Source organism: Chiloscyllium punctatum, chromosome 5 (genome assembly GCF_047496795.1).
Source record: "Chiloscyllium punctatum isolate Juve2018m chromosome 5, sChiPun1.3, whole genome shotgun sequence".
Classification (NCBI taxonomy): Eukaryota; Metazoa; Chordata; class Chondrichthyes; order Orectolobiformes; family Hemiscylliidae; genus Chiloscyllium; species Chiloscyllium punctatum.
Window position 1 is genome coordinate 85,704,310 of NC_092743.1, and position 21,552 is coordinate 85,725,861.

Consider the following 21,552-nt stretch of genomic DNA (forward strand, 5'->3'; position numbering starts at 1 on the left):
AATCACGTTATTACATTTTTTATTTATTATTTTAATTTATAATTTCAATCCACAAATATGAAACACAGCCACATTCAGGAGAAAGTGAGGACTGCAAATGCTGGCGATCAGAGCTGAAAATGTGTTGCTGGCAAAGCGCAGCAGGTCAGGCAGCATCCAAGGAACAGGAGAATCGACGTTTCGGGCATGAGCCCTTCCTTTCCATGCCAGAAACGTCGATTCTCCTCCTTGGATGCTGGCCTGACCTGCTGCGCTTTTCCAGCACAGCCACATTCACTCAATTATATATATTTTCACAATGAATTTACTTTCAATTGTTTTGTTTTACTTCGTTTGACTTTAGTTGAATTAGTTATAGAATTTTTATTATTTAACTTTTGCTAAACATTTTTTGCGTCTTTCATGTCATTCCCGAAATCCTTAAGGTCAAACTCTATATCTGCATGTACTTACTCGATGTTTGTTAGCACTGTGAATATTTTATTATCAGTACCATTAACAACATCTATCATATCACTTTCTACATTTTCAGTTGGAACATGAGATATTTCATGATAGATCCCATTAGAAGTCCTTTTTCCTTGGCTCAAAACAGGCTTTTTTCATGATCCTACTGGAGTATTTTAATATCTTTTTCTTGTCAATAAGTTTTCTTGATTTGCTGCTTTTCCATAAGAACACCAAGTGGGCCAGGTGGTTTGTTTTCAGGTGGAAGATGTACTTAAGCATTTGTACAACACAATTCAGGTGTCTCTTTTTTTTTCCACTTCGTTACAGTCAAATGTTTACTTGTGTACTGCAATATCATATTTTGAATCTGACTCTTCCTTATAAGAAATCCAAGATGGAAGTATTCATGAAGAGACGTTTACATTATGTGTCCACCGCCATCTTGCTCTGGCCTTTTCATCTTCTCACTCTCTAATTGCTATCTTCACTCTCAATGTTTTTTTTTTGCCTTTTTGCTCTAGCCTCTTCAGCTTCTGGGATCTTTGCCCTGCTTGTCCTTTTCCCCTTACCAAGTAATCAAATATGATTTCTTAGAACATAACTTGCATGATGCAAGCAAGGTATAATAAGGATGAAAAAAAGTTTGAAAGCAAGTTGGAGATTTGTGGTCTAGGTTTGTCATATTCTTTATAACAATTAATTAATTAAGCTTAGTTAAAGCACATCTGAAATACTGTCTCTGCATGGATGTACTATAGCCAAAGCCACAGGATCCAAGGTAGGAGGCCAAACTCTACCTCAGCTAGAGGTGATTAGATGTCAACTCCTCAAGTACAACATACCCCTTGGTTCAAAGTATCATGCCATCAAATTTCTAATGCCACTGTCCCCTCCCATTTGCAATTTGTCCATCCTTCATAGTACTGGACTTTTCTTTATGGAACATGATGGTTTGCTAGGCAATGGCAGAGGGCAGTTAAGATTCATTAGTGTTCAAAAAGGATTCTGGGTAATCCAAGATGAAGGATGAGAAACAATTGTGGCTGCAAGACCTGCTCTTTTTTGAGGTATGTTAGTATTGGAGGTGATTTCCTCGCATTTGAGGAGCATCAATTACTATTTTATATGCTGCTGCATTGTTTTGGGACTTTGGAAAAAAAAGTCAAACAATAGCACTTTTTAAAGGAAGAAAGACAGACAAAAGGCAGTGAGCACATGATCGGTGAGGGAGAGCGGGAAAGAAGCCTACACTACTAACAGAGACAGCAGTAAATCTGCACAGTTACTGCCTTTGCTGTTGAGTTTATGTATCCCTGGACATGAGTGCGTCTAAGAAAAATTATTAAACAGCGAAACTCACAGTTGATCTTGGAGGAACCTGTATGTGAAAGCTCACAGCATGGGAACAGATAAGTGCATAGTTCTTTTTAAAATGTGTAAACTTGCTGTAAGTCCACAGTAGTGAGTAGAGTGGGTTCTTCCTTGAATATATTTTATTGAAATCTGTTTGTTGATTAAATGTAAAAATATAAACCATATATGCTAAGTTAGCCTGGAGCACTTTTTTTTTTTGAGCAAAAAGACAGTGCTGTTTTCTGGGTCTGTGGATTGTAAAGGAGCAAAGATGGCATTTAGTAGACTGATAGGAAGAACATATCAGATGTGGGAATTTAGGGAGAGTTTCCATGTTACTGATGATTATGTCTGTGTCACAAAGCTAGTCCCTTTTTCTAAAACTGTTCCTTTTCTCAAGGATATTGTGTCCTTGGTTTTTTTTCAGAGGGGTAATAAGGCGCCCTCCGCTCCAATTAAACTGATTTAGCACAGAGATTAAATGGTATTGCGAGTTCTTTTTGTTTGTATGTAAACAGATGAGAATTCAGGTCAAAGTGTTCATATTTTAGAAATGACCTGTCTAATGTACAAGGAATGGTCAGCTTTCTAGCTGAGCCGTTCAGTCCAGAACGAGTTAGGAGTTCAGCTGCATGGAAACAGGTTGCAAAACTCTCTCCTTCTGTCATTGTAACTTCAACCTGTAAGCATTTGTTCCTTTTTTTACTTTTTTTTTTAAGGGGGTTTGCTTATTGAGACTGTTGTGTATATTCTGAACAACACATTTAGTTTGGATAGACTGACTTCAAGGTTCTTTATTTTGTTCTTTGTATTTCATTGTGTAATTTTGTGAATAAATTTTTGTCTGTTTTAAAACCGGGTAGTCAACCTAGCTAACTTACTCTAGGTAATTTTCACTGCACACTTACCAAAAAAAATTGCAAAGTTATGTTCTGGGCTGCCTGCTGAAGAGTGTTTTAAGTGGTCTGGTCTAGTCCATAACAGATTTGGGGGCTCTTTGCAGGATTTTCAACAGCATGTGGTAGGTGCTACTGTCTTCATTTCGGGTGTTGGTTTCGTTGGGTAGACAAAGCTTGAGATAGTAATGGCTCTTTCAGTCGCCAAACGTTTTCTGGAAGTGGATGTGGTGACTTTAGAAGTTTTGCAATAGGTGAATAAGACCAAGCTGCAGGAATTAGCAGCCAAGCTGGAATTGGAACTGCCTGCCTCTGTGAGGAAAGAAGAGATAATTGCAGTAGTAGCTCAGCATTTAAACTTGCCGGAGAAACCATCAGAATCTGTGGAGATGGCAAGAATTCAATTGCAAAAGCAGCAGCTTGAGTTAGAAGTGAGAGATAAGGAAAGGGCAGCAGAAATGAAACAGTTTGAGTTGCAATTAAAAGCAGAAGAGAGGGAAAAAGAGAGCAGCAGAACCAGAGAGGAAAAAAAGAGAGCTTTTGAATTTTAGAGACACTTAAAAAGTTAAGTCAGCTTAAAAGGCTGGAAATAAAGGCTAAAGGTAACCTTAGTGAGGAAGTAGCGTGAACTCATGTGGAAGAGCAGAGAGTTAAAACAGCAAGGTTAGCAGCAGAAGTGGCTGGTGATTATGAGCTGGTCCATAAAACACGGTTTGGCTTCCAGACTCAATTTCAGTCTATGAGGGATAGAAATTGGGGCAAAGAGAAATCTTCACGTGGTAAGGGAAAAGTAGATCTCAGTGAAGACCATGAGGATAACATAGCACGGTAAAAAATAAAGTCTTGAGGGGGACACGGAAGTTAAAAAGCTCTGGTGTTTTCATTGTAAAAAGTGGCCACACAAAATCACAGTGATGGTGAGCTAGGAGAAAGCCAGATGCAAGAAAACTGGACAAGCCTGGGATTTTTGTTGGACTAGTACCAAAAAGCATAAGTGAAGTTAGACATCTGCCTCAGAGTGTACAAGATGATCACAGGTTGATTAAGGAGGAAGTGCCAGATCTGCTGAAAAAATATGCATGCAAGGGTAAAGTTTATTTACATAGTCCAGGAGTGACAGGTAAAGAGATTACAATATTAAGGGACACAGGATCCTCTCAGTCTGTAATGCTGAAGGATGGAGAGTTATGTACTCCTGAGGGACTATTGTTAGAAAAGATACTGGTAACAGGAATTCATAGTGAGACAGAAAGTGCTCAATTATTTAAAGTGAGGCTAGAGCGTCCAGAGAACAGTGGAGAATTTGTGTTCGGAATGCTGCACAAACTCTCAGCTCCAGGAATAAAGTTTGTCCTTGCAAATGATATAGCTGATTCACCAGTAGGCGTGCTGCCTCCTCCATTTCTTCAGTTGCCTGCATCTCTACTGGCTTTTCAAATAAAGTATGTGTATCCAGGAATTTTCCCAGATTGTGTGGTCACAAGGTCACAGAGGCACAGGCTGAACCAGGAGAGTTCAAAAGGCACAGATAAGAAAGATGATATAGCGTTATTCGAGATTTTTGTTGATCAGGTAAGTGGGACAGAGCAGGAGCAAATAGGTAAACATGCAAGTATCCTTAGCTCTGCTTACTGAGTTACAACAGAAAGCTGAGAATTTAAAGCAATTATATCAAAAGGCATATACAGAGGAGAGTTAATGCCTTCCTCTGTGTTATTACTAAACAAATGATGTCTTAATGAGGAAATGGAGACCATCACGCATTCAAACAGATGAGAAATGGGCAGAGATTCATCATATTGTTTTGCCAGTAGGGTATAGAAAGGAGGTGTTATGAGTGACGCATGAGCTACCACTTGGAGGTCATTTAGGAATGAGGAAAACATAGGTTAAAAAGAAAGACATTTTTACTGGCCTGGACTACACAAGGATGTAGTTGAATTTTGCCAGACATGTTATGCATGCCAGCTAATTGGAAAACAACAGGCAATAACAAAACCTGCATCGTTATTCCAGCATTTGAGGAACTTTTCACAAGAATCTTGATTGATTGTCTAGATCCCCAACTTCAAACAAAAAAATGGTAATAAGTATTTATTAACAATAATGGATGTGTTGACTAGATTTCTAGAGGCAGTATCATTATGCAATATCACAGCAAAAAGGATTGCAGAAGAATTACTCAATTATTTACTAAATAAAGATGACCAATAGAGATCCAGTCAAATCAAGGATCAAACGTCCCATCCAAACTATGCAAGAAGGTTGTGGATAACTTGGAAATAAAACTACATACCATCCAGACTTGCAGGGAGCGCTCGAGAGATGGTATCAAACACTAAAGACCATGTTGAGGCCTTATGATCAGGATTATCCAAATGATTGGGATAACGAAGTTCCATTTGTACTTTTTGCCATCAGAGATTCACCAAATGAATCGATCAAATTCAGTCCATTTGAATTAATTTTTGGACATGAAGTAAGAGGGCCATTAAAATTGCTTAAGGAGAAATTAATAAGTCAGAATTCAGAGACCAACCATTTGGACGGTGTGTCAAATTTTAGGTAACAATTAAATAGAGCTAGAGAGCTGGCTAGACAGCATTAAAAAGTATCACAGCATACAATGAAACAGGAAACAGATAAGAAGTCACAAATGAGCAATTTTGCAATTGGGGATTAAATATAGGTGTTACTTCCAGTAACAAGTGAGCCTTTAAAAGCAAGGTTTAATGGACCTTATGAAATAGAGAATAAATTGAGTGAGGTGAACTACTTGATAAGGTCTCCAGACAGAAAGAAATCTGTGTGTGTGTGTGTCATGTAAATGTGCTCAAAAGGTATTTTGATAGGGAAGGAAAGCAAGAGGAGAAGGTGTTAATGATTACAGCACAGAAGGAAGAACCAAGTTCAGAGGATTCTGAATTGGACATTCCTCACATCAAATTGGACATTGAGGAGTTGTCAAAAATTTCGATAAATTATTGAGTTACCTTCCACAAGGAAATCGAAATGACCTGAAAGAGTTATTACTATCACTTGGAGAGATATGCGGAAATAAACTGGGAAATGCTAACCTAATTGTGCATGATATAGAGATAGGAGATGCTGTTCCAATTAAGCAATATCCTTGTAGGCATAACCCTCTAAAGTTGGCACAGGTTTAGAAGGAGATAGGGCGCATGCTCCAAGATGATATCATCAAAGTGAGTTACCGTGACTGGAGCTCACCCATAGTCATGGTGCCAAAGCCAGATGGTACATCTTTCTAAAAGCTGTTCTGTATGGACTATCGCAAAGTCAGCATCGTTATAAAGACTGATGCATATCAAATTCCACGTTTGGAGGACTGTGTCGAAAAATTAGGAAGCAACTTACATTTGTAAGTTGAAACTTGCTCAGAGGCTACAGGCAAGTACTTCTGTCAGAGAGAGCAAAGGCAATTTCGGCTTTCGTAACACCACATGGACAATATCAATTCAAAGTCATGCCATTTGGTATGAAAAACGCTACAACCACATTTCATAGACTGACTGAGGTCATTTCTGGGTTACCCAGTTGTGCTGTTTACATTGATGACCTGATGATTTTTAGTCAATCATGAAAGGAACATTTACAGCATTTATTGGACCCGTTAGATTGACTTTGGATGGGAGGCTTGATGGTAAACCTAGCTGAAAGTGAATTTGCCAAAAACCGAGTCAGCTTCCTAGGCCATGTTAATGGACATAGACAAATGGCCTCACAAAATGCAAAAATGAAAGTACTTGGGGAACTTCCCACAGAGTCAATGAAAAAAGCAGTACTACTGTTCCTGGCACTGAATGGATTTTACTGATTTTTGTGCCAAACTCTAGCAGTATAGCTGCTCTACTCACTCAATTGTTAAAAAAAGGTAAGAAGTTTCAGTGGACTGTCAAAAGGCATTTGACAGCCTAAACACTGTGCTAACCAGTGCCCCAGTATTAGCCACACTGGTTTACATGAAGCCTTTCAAGGTGATGTGTGTGTCAGTACGGTGCTTCCACAGAAGGATGACGAGGGAATAGAAAGACCCATCGGGTATTTCTCCAGGAAGTTGTACGTTCATCAACAGAAATATTCAGCGGTGTGGAGAAAGAGTCTTTAAGCTTGATATTGGCATTACAACATTTCAATGCTTGTATTACCAGCAATTCATTTGAGGCATACTGATCATAACCCATTGACATTTGTGGAAAATTTTGTTGTTGCAGCCATTCAATTTGACAATTGTGCATGTGATAGGTCGTGAAAATGTGATTGCCGATGCGTTATCGAAGCTCAAATGAGATATGGAGTCATTCAATGGTGGGAGTGCCATGGCCTGAATTTGCATGTGGTTGCGCATTTTTGCATGTGTATTGTTAGTTTAGTATATATGTGTGTTTTAGACTACTAACCAGTTTGTTTGAAGGGTTTTAAAAATGAAGGCATCTTTTGGTATTGATGGGTTTTTTTAAGGGGGAGGTCTTACAAAGTTGTCTCCTTTCTCTAAAAGCCGTTCCTTTTCTCAGGAAACTGTGTCCTTGGTTTTTTTAAGAGGGGTAATAAAACACTTCTGGCTCTGATTTAAACTGGCTTCGTACAGAGACTAAAGGGTATTGAGTGGCCTTTTTGTGTAAATGTAAACAGATGAGACTTCAGGCCAAAGTGGTCATGTTTAAGAAGTGATCTGTATAATGAAAGGGGAGTGGTCAGCTCTTTAGCTGAGCAGTTAGGTTCAGAACTAGTTAGGAATTCAGGTATGTGGAAACAGGTTGTAAAACTCTCTCTGTCTTCTCTTCTAACTTCAATCTGTAAGCATCTGTTTCAATTTTTCTGTTTTTTAAGGGGATTTGCTTATTGGGACTGTTGTGTATATTCTGAACAACACAATTAAATCTAGTTTGGATAGACAAAGTTCTGTCCAAGTTCTTTATGTTGTTCTTTGTGTTTCATTGTGTAATTTTGTGAATACATTTTTGTGTGTTTCAACCTAGCTAACTTACTCCGGGTAATTTTCACTGTACACTTACCAAAACAAATTGCAAAGTTATGGTCTGGGCCACCTAATTAAGAATGTTTTGAGTGGTCTGGCCTAATATCCTATCAGATCGTATGGATCAGTTGGAGCGGCAGTTCGAGGCAATGAGGAATTGACAAGAGCTAGGTGGTATGATGGATGGCCGTTATAGTGAGGCAAAAGAGCTGCAGGTACAGTCAGGTGGATGGGTTAACACCAGGAAAGGTAGGAGGGGTAGGCAGGAGTCTTACACAATATAGGCATTGAATATAAAAGCAAGGAGATTATGCTGACACCTTTATAAAATATTGGTTAGGCCTCCACTGGACTGTGACCTAATTTCAAGAAGGATATGTAGACCGCAAAGACGTTACAAAGAAGATTAACAGGAATAGTTCTGGCATGGTACTCCTTTTAAAGGGATTGGCAAAAACCAAAAGATTCATATGGAAGAAAAACTGTTAATGTGCGGTAATTTTTTTAGATTAGATTACAGTGTGGAAACTGGCCCTTCGGCCCAACAAGTCCACATCGACCCTCCGAAGAGCAACCCACCCAGACCCATTCCCCTACATTTACCCCTTCACCTAACACTACGGGCAATTTAGCATGTCCAATTCACCTAATCTGCACATTTTTGGGCTGTGGGAGGAAACCCACGCAGACACTGGGAGAATGTGCAACCTCCACACAGTTGAACTTGGGTCTCTGGCGCTGTGAGGCAGCAGTGCTCACCGCTGTGCCACTGTGCCGTCCACATTGATTAGGAATGTACTGTCTGTGTGTGGTCGATGAATATACAATCAGGTTTTGCAAAGGAAATAGGACAATTATCAGAAGATTTACGGGTTACGGAGAAACAGTGGGAAAATGGAGCTACCTGCATTGCTCTTGCAGGCAGACTGAATAGTTTAACCATAATAGGATTATGATTATACAGCACCATCACAGGGTAATAAGTAAAATTCTAATCTTCCATGTTGTTTTGAAATGCAGATTATGTCAGGCACCAAGTTTTGTAAAAGTCCGGGCTGTTTAACTTAATGGAATAAAATTGCTTACAGAAGCAAGCAGTCTAAGTGAAATTAGAGACTGCTTTATATGAATGAAGTATTTCTCAGAGAATCCAGTCTTCTCAATGGGGACAGATATAATCTTTGTGCAAATCGTAAGTGCAAAATCATAAATTTGCATTTAATTTTATCATGATACAACTAAATTGTTGTCATAAGTGCTTTGAATCTTCATTAGTCCTGTTCAAGTCCAGTCAATACTTCCAAAGGCCAGTCTATCAGATAAAGATAAAGGTATCAGACTAATATTCCAAATAATCTTTAAATCTGTCCTGTTGCAAATGAGATTGTACATGTATTATCTGAATTTGTCTGAGTTAGTTACTCAGGTATATCTTGCATCTTCTACATTTTTACATGATTCACCAGCATAAATCAGCATATACAAATTGCAACAACTGTGAAGTAGACCTGATATTTGGTAACGTTTCATTTTGTTTCAGCAGACATTGACTCATTGGAATATTGGAGAACATCATCTGGTCTGTCAAATCACAGTCACTTATCAAGTTTTCCATCAACGTCAAGTACTTTGGTATGTGCAAAGGCAATGAACGTAGAAACGTTTTTGCAAATTGTGTATTTTATGTTTTGTCCTAAAGTTTTCCAAACAAAGTATTTTATGCTTACAGGAGCAAAATCTCCATGAGCACTTTTTGGACATTCTACACTTCAAGGCATTCTAAGGACAGGATGGGTTATGATTAAATTACTTAGTGTGGAAACAGGCCCTTTGGGCCAACAAGTCCACACCGACCCACCGAAGCACAACCCCCCACCCAGACCCATTTCCCTACATTTACCCCTTCACCTAACACTAGGGGCAATTTAGCATGGCCAATTCACCTAACCCGCACATTTTTGGACTGTGGGAGGAAACCGGAGCACCCGGAGGAAACCCACGCAGACACGAGGAGAATGTGGAAACTCCACACAGTCAGTTGCCTAAGGTGGGAATTGAACCGCACTGTGAGGCAGCAGTGCTAACCACTGTGTCACCGTGCCGCCAAGGGTTATATTTCTGTTGTTTATAAGTTTATTTGTTTCTTTTATTGTTCCTTTATTTTAAACCTATTTCAGAACAATTTTAAGAATAGGATAAATACTATATTTGTGAAAGTTTTCTGAAAGGAAGTAGTAATGGGAAAAAAAGTCTGTTTTTAATATTCATGTATTGATTAATAATTGCTAATTTCTTACAAAATTTCACTTCCCAGATTTTGCCGTCACCACCTTTATCAGATAGTACACCTGATTTCCAGAGGCAGTTACACGATTCAGCTGTGTCTCCAATTCTTATTCCTGACTCTCCAAGCAATAGGCTAACAGCTCAAGGTAAGTTGAAGTTCTCCTTGTCCTTAGAATTACATGGAATATATAAAGTGCAGAAATAATACATTTATCCCAGCTGATTCATGCTGGCATAAATAAAATAAAACCAAGAAGGGTCACTGAACTCAAAATATCAACTTGATTTCTCTGTACATATCTGCTGCCAAACCTACTATTTCAGACATGTATAGCAGTTTCTGGTTTTGTTTGTTTCAGATCCATTCTAGATTTTAGGTTCTACATATGAATGTATCAATATAATTTCTTCTCCTTTCTCCCTCATTAATTTATCCAGCCTTACTGTAAATGCATTCATGCCATTCGCGTCATCTGGCTCCCTGTATAGTAGTGAGTTCCACGTTCTCAACCCATCTCTGCCTTAAGAAGCTTCATCTGATTTCCCTGTCTGATTTCTTTGTGGTTGTTTTATATTGATAGCTTTTAGTCTTAATCGTAATCGTATATTCTGTATTCTTTTTGTCGACTCTGTCAAAACATTTTATCATTTGAAAAACTTCAATTAAGTTATTTCTCAACATTTATTTTTTTTTTGTTTAAATGTGCTTAGCTTGAACTTAGCGTGGCAATGTTCTGTTAAGATCTGATCCATTGTTGCCCACTGGAACCTACCAGGGCAGCATTGAGTAAACTCTGTAGTTAAAATGTTGATGCTGACTTGAAAACCATGAATACAGGCAGATTTAGAATCTTTGAAAATAGGGTGTCGACAGACAAGGAGAAGCAAAACATTGCAGACACTGGCAATCTGAAACAATGACTATGCATACTGGCAATATTCAGCTGGCCATGAAGCACCTGTCAGGAGTGAGAAACAAAATTAACATTTCAGATTAGATAATCAAATCAGGTCACCTGCAAGTTGTGCAAACCGGATTTGTTTGGGTATGAATCCAATACCAGTGTAGAATTGTAAAGCGCAGAAAGAGATCATGGTGCCTGTGACAGCTGCTGAAAGAGCTATCTGATTTCCTTGACTCTTGCCATATCGATGAGCTTCCTCTGCTCTTTCAGGCAGTATCTTTGCGATTATAATGGTTCGCTGCACAAAAAAATAATCTCCTAACATCCCATGGTGGTTTTTTTGCTAATTATCTTAATTTTGTGTCCTCTGTTGATCAATCCTTCTTCTGCAGTGAAAACAGAGGACACACTATGGATTTTGCTCATAGATCTTTGAAAGTAACGGGGCATATTAAGAGATTACTTTGCAAAGCAAATTGGATCTTGGGTATCAAGAAATTGGGTATTGGTTACAAAAGCAGGGAAGTTATGTTGACCTTTCCTAAGTCTCTGGTCAGGCCACAACCGAAGGATTGTATCCAGTACTGGTCACACCATTTTGGAAAAAGTATGAGGCCTTTGATAGGATGCAGAAGAGAATTACTAATTTTCTTCGATCCATGAAGAATTTTTGCTACAAAATTAGAGTGGAGAAAATGGGCTGTTCTCTTTGAAGCAACGGAGATTGAGGAGAGCATAAATACTAGGTTTTGTAGCAGGTCTGGCGGCATTTGTGTACAAAGAAACAATTGACATTTCATGTTGAACGTAGTCTTCAGTTCTCAATAAGTCATTTTTCACTCAGAATGTTTCTCCCTCCACTGCCTCACTTCTGAGTATTTCCAACACTTGGATTTTTATTTTGGATTTTCTGCATCTGAAGCATTGTACTTTTATTGCAGAAATTGAGGGGATATTTGATCAAGGTGTACACATTTTTTTGGAGGCTTAGAGATGAGACCAAGACAAATTGTTCCTGTGAAATAATGATGCAAGCACTGAGAGATGCAGATTTCAAGCTTTTGACATGAATTGCATGGGAAATGTGAGGAAAATTGTTTTATGCTGTGTCTGGTAATGACTTGGAACCTGCTGCTGCTCAGCTTGTTGGAAGCAAATGATCAATGGTTTCAAAAGGAAATTTGAAATATACTTGAAGGAATGAAACGTGCAGGGCCATTAGGATAGGGCAGGGAAGATGATCTGGTTGTGTTACTATATAGATAAGAGTCCAATAGTTATAATGCCAGGAAGTGACCAACTCAAATCCTGGAGAACATTAAAATGGTATGAAACATACTAAACTATTACTGCCATCTAGGTGAAAATCTGCTGCTAAAGTGAAATGTTTAAAATCTTGAAGTCACGTTATGTAGATTACTATTCTTTCATTGCCTGGAAGAGCAAATTGACAGAAATTAAGGAGTAATTTGTTATGTTTGAAAGATGCATCTCAGATATAGCCCAAAATTGGAGAATTTACAGCTCATCAACAGGCCATTAAGCCAAACAGTGCTGTATTATCCTGCACACAAGTCTCAACGTTACTCTGTCTTGCCCCATTTACATTTGCCTTGTTTATACCAATGAATAAATAATAATTATTACATTTCAGTGGACTTCTGATAGACATTCAGAAGCAAAACTTGAGTTGCTGAGAAGTACTGGGAAAATCATGCTCAATATCCAAGGATACACAATCGATAAGACAGGCAGATAGACAGAGGGAATAAAATTAAATCAGTAGAGGCAATATATGGTTGGAAAGCATAGAATCTTTGTGGGTCAAGTTGAAGAACGGAATGGGTTTAAAAAAACCCTGATGCGAACTATGTACAGGCTTCTTGCAGTAGTCAGAATGTGGGACAGAAAATAAGTCATGAGATAGAACAGTTCTTTATCCATATAAGAAAGGCACTGTAATTATTGGGTACTTCAGTATGCAGGTGGACTGTGAAAATCAGGTTGGTTTCAGATCCCAAGAAAAGAAATTTGTGGAATTTTTACAGATGTTTTGTTGTGGAACACCTTGTGGTAGAACCCACAAGGGAGCGAGCAATTCTGGATTCGGAGATTTGTAATTAGGGAGCTTAAGGTGAAGAATCCCCTTGGGAACAGTCACCAAAAGTTGAAACATTTTGCCCTTTAGTTTGAGAGGGAGAAGCTGGAATCGGATGTGACAGTATTAGAGTTGAGTACAGGTAACTATAACAACAACATGAGGGAGGAGCTGGCCAGAATTGTTTGAAAGGGAAGTCCAGCAGGAAGGATGGTGGAGCAACAATGGTAAGAGTTTCTGGGGGGCAATTCCGGAGGCACAGCATAAATTCATCCCAAGAATTCATGCAAGGGGAAGGACTTGCAACCATGGCTGACAAGGAACATCAGTGACAGCATAAAATCAAAAGGCATACAATGTGGTGAAGGTTAGCGGGAAGCCACAGGATTGGGAGGCCTTTAAAAACTAGCAGAGGACCAGGAAAAAGTAATAAAGAGGAGAAAATGAAATATGAAAGTAAACTAGTTAATAATTGAAAGAAGATTGCTAGAGATTTTTTGTTTACGTGAAAGGTAAGGGAGAGCCAAGAGTGGACATTGGACTACTGGGAAATTAGTTTGGAGACGTAGTAACGAGGAACAAAGAATTGACGGAGGAAATGAATAGGTCTTCATGTTGGAAGACACCAGTAGCATACTGGGTATTGTAATTTTAATTTTGTAGAGCTGATATGTTCTCATTACATTTGATTTGTATATTGTCATAACCTTAAAGTTAATCTAAATGGCTAGTTATTGTGATAAATTTTGCTGTGTTACTGTTGGTGTTTTACAAAAGAATGTTTAATGTCGAGTAAAGCTGCAAGGTGACAAATGTGGGAATTAATCAATAGGCACAAAAGTGGGTTTCAATAATTTTCTCTTAAAGTATTGCTGTTAATATTCATTCAATAAAACTGAAAATTTGAATTTTTTGTATTTCATTGAAAAAAGATTGCAAATATTATTAATGAAATCAGTCTTCAATGGGCATTAATTTGCCTGTCATTTTAAAAATATGATGCCTTTATGAAGATATGTCCAGTGCTTTAGATTACTTTCAACTGACAGGCAAACAGAAAACAGAAAGTAGGAATATCCAGGTCTGTTTTAAATGACAGTCAGTGACTAGTGGAGTGCCACAGTGACTCGTATCAAATTTCTTACTCCAACTCTTATTTTCCACATTTCTATTAAAGCCTATTTGAGATCCAACACTTGAAACTATTTGACTAATGTTGATGTTGAAGCATCCTGTTCCTTAGCCATTCTATTTCCATAGGACTGGAAATTATGCTAGAACCAGTCCTTCAGTGTAATCTCCAGAATGCTTGTTTTTGTGACTGTTTCGTCTGTTATACTATATACTTTTACTGAATAAAGATGTAAGGAATGCAATAATTCAGCAAACAAGTTTTAAATGTAACCATAAACAATTCACTCACTTTAATGTATTGCTTTTCTCTAACTTCATCATTATAGTATCAGCACCCTTGATTCCAAGTGAAGTTTTCTCTCATTTTTGGCTAAAATGCGACAACGAGACAAATAGGCTTTAATACAAACATAGACAATAAGAGTAGGAGTAAGAAATTTGAACTAGTCACTGTGCTACACCACTAGTCACTGACTGTCATTCAGAGCAGACCTGGTTATTCCTACTTTTTGTTTCCTGTTTGCCTGTCAGTTCTTTATCCATTACTGGATTAGTGGTGCTGGAAGAGCACAGCAGTTCAGGCAGCATCCAACGAGCAGCGAAATCGACATTTCGGGCAAAAGCCCTTCATCAGGAATAAAGGCAGTGAGCCTGAAGCGTGGAGAGATAAGCTAGAGGAGGGTGGGGGGTGGGGAGAGAGTAGCATAGAGTACAATGGGTGAGTGGGGGAGGAGATGAAGGTGATAGGTCAAGGAAGAGAGGGTGGAGTGGATAGGTGGAAAAGGAGATGGGCAGGTCGGACAAGTCAAGGAGACAGTGCTGAGCTGGAAGTTTGAAACTAGGATGAGGTGGGGGAAGGGGAAATGAGGAAGCTGTTGAAGTCCACATTGAAACCCTGGGGTTGAAGTGTTCCGAGGCGGAAGATGAGGCGTTCTTCCTCCAAGCGTCTGGTGGTGAGGGAGTGGCGGTGAAGGAGGCCCAGGACCTCCATGTCCTCGGCAGAGTGGGAGGGGGAGTTGAAATGTTGGGCCACGGGGCGGATTGGTTGATTGGTGTGTGTGGCTCGGAGATGTTCCCTAAAGCGCTCTGCTAGGAGGCGCCCAGTCTCCCCAATGTAGAGGAGACCACATCAGGAGCAACGGATACAATAAATGATATTAGTGGATGTGCAGGTAAACCTTTGATGGATGTGGAAGGCTCCTTTAGGGCCTTGGATCGAGGTGAGGGAGGAGGTGTGGGCACAGGTTTTACAGTTCCTGCGGTGGCAGGGGAAAGTGCCAGAATGGGAGGGTGGGTTGTAGGGGGGTGTGGACCTGACCAGGTAGTCGCGGAGGGAACTGATTTTGTGGAAGGCGGAAAGGGGTGGGGAGGGAAATATATCCCTGGTTGTGGGGTCTTTTTGGAGGTGGTGGAAATATCGGTGGATGATTTGGTTTATGCGAAGGATTGTAGGATGGAAGGTGAGCACCAGGGGCGTTCTGTCCTTGTTATGGTTGGAGGGGTGGGGTTTGAGGGCAGAGGTGCAGGATGTGGATGAGATGCGTTGGAGGGCATCTTTAACCACGTGGGAAGGGAAATTGCGGTCTCTAAAGAAGGAGGCCATCTGGTGTGTTCTGTGGTGGAACTGGTCCTCCTGGGAGCAGATACGGCGGAGGCGGAGAAATTGGGAAAATGGGATGGCATTTTTGCAAGAGATAGGGTGGGAAGAGGTGTAATCCAGGTAGCTGTGGGAGTCGGTGGGTTTGTAAAAAATGTCAGTGTCAAGTCGGTCGTCACTAATGGAGATGGAGAGGTCCAGGAAGGGGAGCAAGATGTCAGAGATGGTTCAGGTAAATTTAAGGACAGGGTGGAATGTGTTGGTGAAGTTGATGAATTGCTCAACCTCCTCGCGGGAGCACGAGGTGGCGCCAATGCAGTCATCAATGTAGCGGAGGAAGAGGTGGGGAGTGGTGCCGGTGTAATTACGGAAGATCAACTGTTCTATATAGCCAACAAAGAGACCGGCATAGCTGGGGCCCATACGTGTGCCCATGGCTACGCCTTTGGTCTGGAGGAAGTGGGAGGATTCAAAGGGGAAATTGTTAAGGGTGAGGACCAGTTCGGCCAAACGAATGAGAGTGTCAGTGGAAGGGTACTGTTGGGGACGTCTGTAGAGGAAAAGACGGAGGGCTTGGAGGCCCTGGTCATGGCGGATGGAGGTGTAGAGGGATTGGATATCCATGGTGAAGATGAGGCATTGTGGCCGGGGAAACGGAAGTCTTGGAGGAGGTGGAGGGCGTGGGTGGTGTCTCGAACGTATGTGGGGAGTTTCTGGACTAGGGGGGTAGGACAGTGTCAAGGTAGGTAGAGATGAGTTCAGTGGGGCAGGAGCATGCTGAGACAATGGGTCGGCCAGTGTGGTCAGGCTTGTGGATCTTGGGAAGGAGGTAGAACTGGGCAGTGCGGGGTTCCCGGACTATGAGGTTGGAAGCTGTGGGTGGGAGATCTCCTGAGGTGATGAGATTCTGTATGGTCTGGGAGATGATGGTTTGGTGTTGGGGGGTGGGGTCATGGTCGAAGGGGCAGTAGGAAGAGGTGTCCTCGAGTTGGCGTTTGGCTTCAGCGGTGTAGAGGTCAGTGCGCCAGACTACCACTGCGCCTCCTTTATCCGCTGGCTTAATGGTGAGGTTGGGATTAGAGCAGAGAGATTGGAGGGCTGCGCGTTGTGAGGGTGAGAGGTTGGAGTGAGGGAGGGGGGTCGACAGCTTGAGGCGGTTAATGTCCCGGCGGCAGTTGGAAATGAAGAGGTCGAGAGCAGGTAATTGGCCAGCGCAGGGTGTCCAGTTGGATGCAGTGTGTTGGAGGTGGGCGAAGGGGTCCTCGGAAGGTGGGCGGGAGTCCTGATTGTGAAAGTAAGCTCAGAGGCGGAGGCGACGGAAGAATTGTTCGATGTCACGGTGTGTATTAAATTCATTGATGCGTGGACGGAGGGGGATGAAGGTGAGTCCTTTGCTGAGGACTGATCGTTTGTCCTCAGTGAGTGGGAGGTCTCCAGACGTCCCCAACAGTACCCTTCCACTGATACTCTCATTCGTTTGGCCGAACTGGTCCTCCCCCTTAACAGTTTCCCCCTTGAATCCTCCCACTTCCTCCAGACCAAAGGCGTAGCCATGGGCACACGTATGGGCCCCAGCTATGCCGGTCTCTTTGTTGGCTATGTAGAACAGTTGATCTTCCGTAATTACACCGGCACCACTCCCCATCTCTTCCTCCGCTACATTGATGACTGCATTGGCGTCACCTCGTGCTCCCGCGAGGAGGTTGAGCAATTCATCAACTTCACCAACACATTCCACCCTGACCTTAAATTTACCTGGACCATCTCTGACATCTTGCTCCCCTTCCTGGACCTCTCCATCTCCATTAGTGACGACCGACTTGACACTGACATTTTTTACAAACCCACCGACTCCCACAGCTACCTGGATTACACCTCTTCCCACCCTATCTCTTGCAAAAATGCCATCCCATATTCCCAATTTCTCCGCCTCCGCCGTATCTGCTCCCAGGAGGACCAGTTCCACCATAGAACACACCAGATGGCCTCCTTCTTTAGAGACCGCAATTTCCCTTCCCACGTGGTTCAAGATGCCCTCCAACGCATCTCATCCACATCCTGCACCTCTGCCCTCAAACCCCACCCCTCCAACCATAACAAGGACAGAACGCCCCTGGTGCTCACCTTCCACCCTACAATCCTTCGCATAAACCAAATCATCCGCCGACATTTCCGCCACCTCCAAAAAGACCCCACCACCAGGGATATATTTCCCTCCCCACTCCTTTCCGCCTTCCGCAAAGACCGTTCCCTCCGTGACTACCTGGTCAGGTCCACACCCCCCTACGACCCACCCACTCCATTCTGGCACTTTCCCCTGCCACCGCAGGAACTGTAAAACCTGTGCCCACACTTCCTCCCTCACCTCTATCCAAGGCCCTAAAGGAGCCTTCCACATCCATCAAAGGTTTACCTGCACATCCACTAATATCATTTATTGTATCCGTTGCTCCTGATGTGGTCTCCTCTACATTGGGGAGACTGGGCGCCTCCTAGCAGAGCGCTTTAGGGAACATCTCCGAGACACCCGCACCAATCAACCACACCGCCCCGTGGCCCAACATTTCAACTCCCCCTCCCACTCTGCCGAGGACATGGAGTTCCTGGGCCTCTTTCACCGCCGCTCCCTCACCACCAGACGCCTGGAGGAAGAATGCCTCATCTTCCGCCTCGGAACACTTCAACCCCAGGGCATCAATGTGGACTTCAACAGTTTCCTCATTTCCCCTTCCCCCACCTCATCCTAGTTTCAAACTTCCAGCTCAGCACTGTCTCCTTGACTTGTCCGGACTTGTCCGACCTGCCTATCTCCTCTTTCACCTATCCACTCCACCCTGTCCTCCTTGACCTATCACCTTCATCCCCTCCCCCACTCACCCATTGTACTCTATGCTACTCTCTCCCCACCCCCACCCTCCTCTAGCTTATCTCTCCACGCTTCAGGCTCACTGCCTTTATTCCTGATGATGGGCTTTTGCCCGAAACGTCGATTTCGCTGCTCGTTGGATGCTGCTTGAACTGCTGTGCTCTTCCAGCACCACTAATCCAGTATTTGCTTTCCAGCATCTGCAGTCATTGTTTTTACCTCAGTTCTTTATCCATGTTAGTACACTACCCCAATCCCATGCACTTCAATTTTACATGCTAATCTGTACGATCAAAAGTTTTCTCAAACTTCAAGTCAACCACATCTACTGGTGCCCCCTTATCAGCTCTAAATATTACATCTTTGAAAACTTCCATTTTGAGCATGACTTCCCTTTTGTAAATCCTGTTGCTTCTGTGCAATTCTGTGATCCCATCCAATCAGTTTCAAAGTGCTGTGTTACTAAATCTTTCATCATGTGCTCTATTATTTCCCCCACTATCAATGTCAGGCAAATTAATCAATAATTTCTTGTTTTTTTTTTCCTACTTTTTTTTAAATAGTGGGGGTCACATTAACTGTTCCGGAACCCATAGGAAAACATCAGGGTCTATGGAATCTTGAATGATGACCACCAATGTATCCAATATTTCAGGAACCATTTCCTGAAGTACTCAGGGATGTAGATTTTAGGGCCTTGGGGATTTATTGGCATTTAATCCTAACAGTTTACCTAATACTCTTTCCCTCCTGCTTTCCTCCCATTCTTCCCTCACTAGACCCTACATGCCCCAACATTTTTGGTTTGTTATTTCTTCCTCCGTTGTGATAGCAGAACCAAAATATGTATTGAATTCATCTGTCATCTTTGTCCCCATTATAACCTACCTTGTTTCTGACTATGAGGCACTTAATTTGTCTTCACTACTCATTTTCTTTCCACCTGTAGAAGAGTTTGCATCAGTTTGAACAATCTCCTCTAGCTTATATTCACTCTATTTTCTCTGTCTTAAACAGCCGCTGTGTCCTCTTTGCTGAAATCTAAACTGCTTCCAATCGACAGGTCTACTGCATTTTTTGGCCAATTCGTATGCTCCATCCTTGGCTCTAGTACTGTCCCTGATGTAGTACTCTTGAAAAACAGTGATATTGTCCCTATTTGTGAGGCTAGAATGCCAAAGTTCAAGTCCCACCTGCTTCAGAGGTTTATCAAACATATCTGAACAGGATGTTTAAAAATACCTATTATCCATAATTTCCCTTGTTAGCTGCATGGCTGGCCACCTTTCCTGTTTTATCAATAGGATTTAAAACAACTTGATCTCTTCTGATTTGTGGCAAACTATTTGAAGTCTAGTTCCATTTGCTCCCACAAGTTAGCCTTGCTCCAATTGTCTGTCTATTGTCCTTTGCTGAGACCTGCTGTTTCTTAGCTTTGCATTCTTAACACCTATCTCATCATATATTACAGCCCAAGCCTGGTCCATCTCTTGTCACATCTTTCACACCTATTTTGCTTAAATCTCAAACAGGCCACTTTCCCTCTTTCTCCAAGTTCAAATCTTTCAGCTGTGTACCCTGATCACTGCAATGTCTAAGGGCATTTGTAATGGCTCTCAAAAGACCCATATTAAATGATAATCCAGTTTTGACAAGCTATACGTTGTGCTGAAATATCTACGAAAGACCACTCAACCTCCCGCTCAATTGATGATTTTAGGGCCTTGGAGATTTATGGGCCTTTAATCCTAACAGTTTATCCAATACTCTTTCCCTCCTGCTTTCCTTCCATTTCTCCCTCACATTCCCCAATCATTTACCATCTTCAATACTGGCCAAGCTTATGCCCTCCAGAGAAAAAATGCAAGGGATATAATGTCTCATATGTGTTCCAAAAGCATATTGATGATAACTTGGCAAATGTCCTCACAGACATTAGAGTTGGCATAAAACAACGAAGTGTCAACGCAACTTTAAAATTGTGTAATTCAAATCTCAGCAGGTGTCAGTCTCCTGAGAATTGAGTTCAAATTAGTAATCTGTCTGTAAATTATAAAGAAAGGCAGAGAAAAGTGAGCCGAAGATGGAGGAAAACAACATTTTTAAAAAGCATAAGGTTTAATCTGACAGCCATAGTGGTACAGGTGAGAGTCTAAGTGACCTCAATTCCAATGTTCCCCTGCTCCAGTTCCCTGTGAGGCTTGAGAAATTTTAATTCTACATGTTGACTATTGGTGTTGTGTGTGAATTGGGCAGGTTATACTTGGTTTGCTGAGAATTTGGAATGGGATTTTAGATAGCAAGAGGCCACAACCAAAGACCCCAGAGGAATGGTTCTTTGAATTAAATGTGTGGAGAAGTACAGGGATTGGTAGCACACCACATTAAGGGGAGAGAATTATGAGGCAAGAAGGGCCCACAATTCTTTATGGGGCATGGGGGAACACAGCTCCTCCTGTCTGATGTGGAAGCCAAAAACAAAAAAGCTGTGTCTGTTAATGCCCCACATATATGCATTACGCGCTGCTTCAAAATCTGCTCATGCAAATCTACTAGAACTGGTACACACATGTCTAAATGGGTTCCTTGCCTGTATGAAAAATGATGGCAATAAAATAGGCACAATAACCAACTAATGTAAGTGAATGTGGCCCAAGACTTGACGTGATTATTTCTGATACATGGACAATGTTAGGATGTGTAAAGTGGGAAGTGGATCTTTGAAGAGTGGGGAAGGGAACAGAGGCTGTGAATTGGATGGGAGCAGTGGTCTGCCTTCACTCCTCCCCCCTGCCCCCCAACCCCCGACTGTCCTTTTGTGTCACCACTCTACCTCTCTGCCCTGCTGTCCCGCCCTCCCCAGGTGTCTGCCAGTACTGATAAACAAAAATGGAATTAGTTTTGTGACCAGGTTCGTCTGTGCACCGTTTGACCTGCAAGAGAAACCTTTCTTACCTAGGCCTCAGGA

General features: G+C 41.7%; 1 protein-coding gene across 6 annotated transcripts in view; it reads left to right on the plus strand.

The window, feature by feature from the left end:
• rttn (rotatin) overlaps positions 1-21,552 on the plus strand; it is a 230,500-nt gene that overhangs the window by 162,717 nt on the left and 46,231 nt on the right. For 4 of the 6 annotated variants that reach the window (XM_072570663.1, XM_072570665.1, XM_072570668.1 and 1 more), the window contains 2 exons: positions 9,239-9,330; positions 10,013-10,130. In XM_072570663.1, the coding sequence (XP_072426764.1) occupies positions 9,239-9,330; positions 10,013-10,130 (210 nt within the window). The remainder of the gene's footprint in view (positions 1-9,238; positions 9,331-10,012; positions 10,131-21,552) is intronic. The other 2 variants (XM_072570664.1, XM_072570667.1) reach the window with 1 other exon arrangement.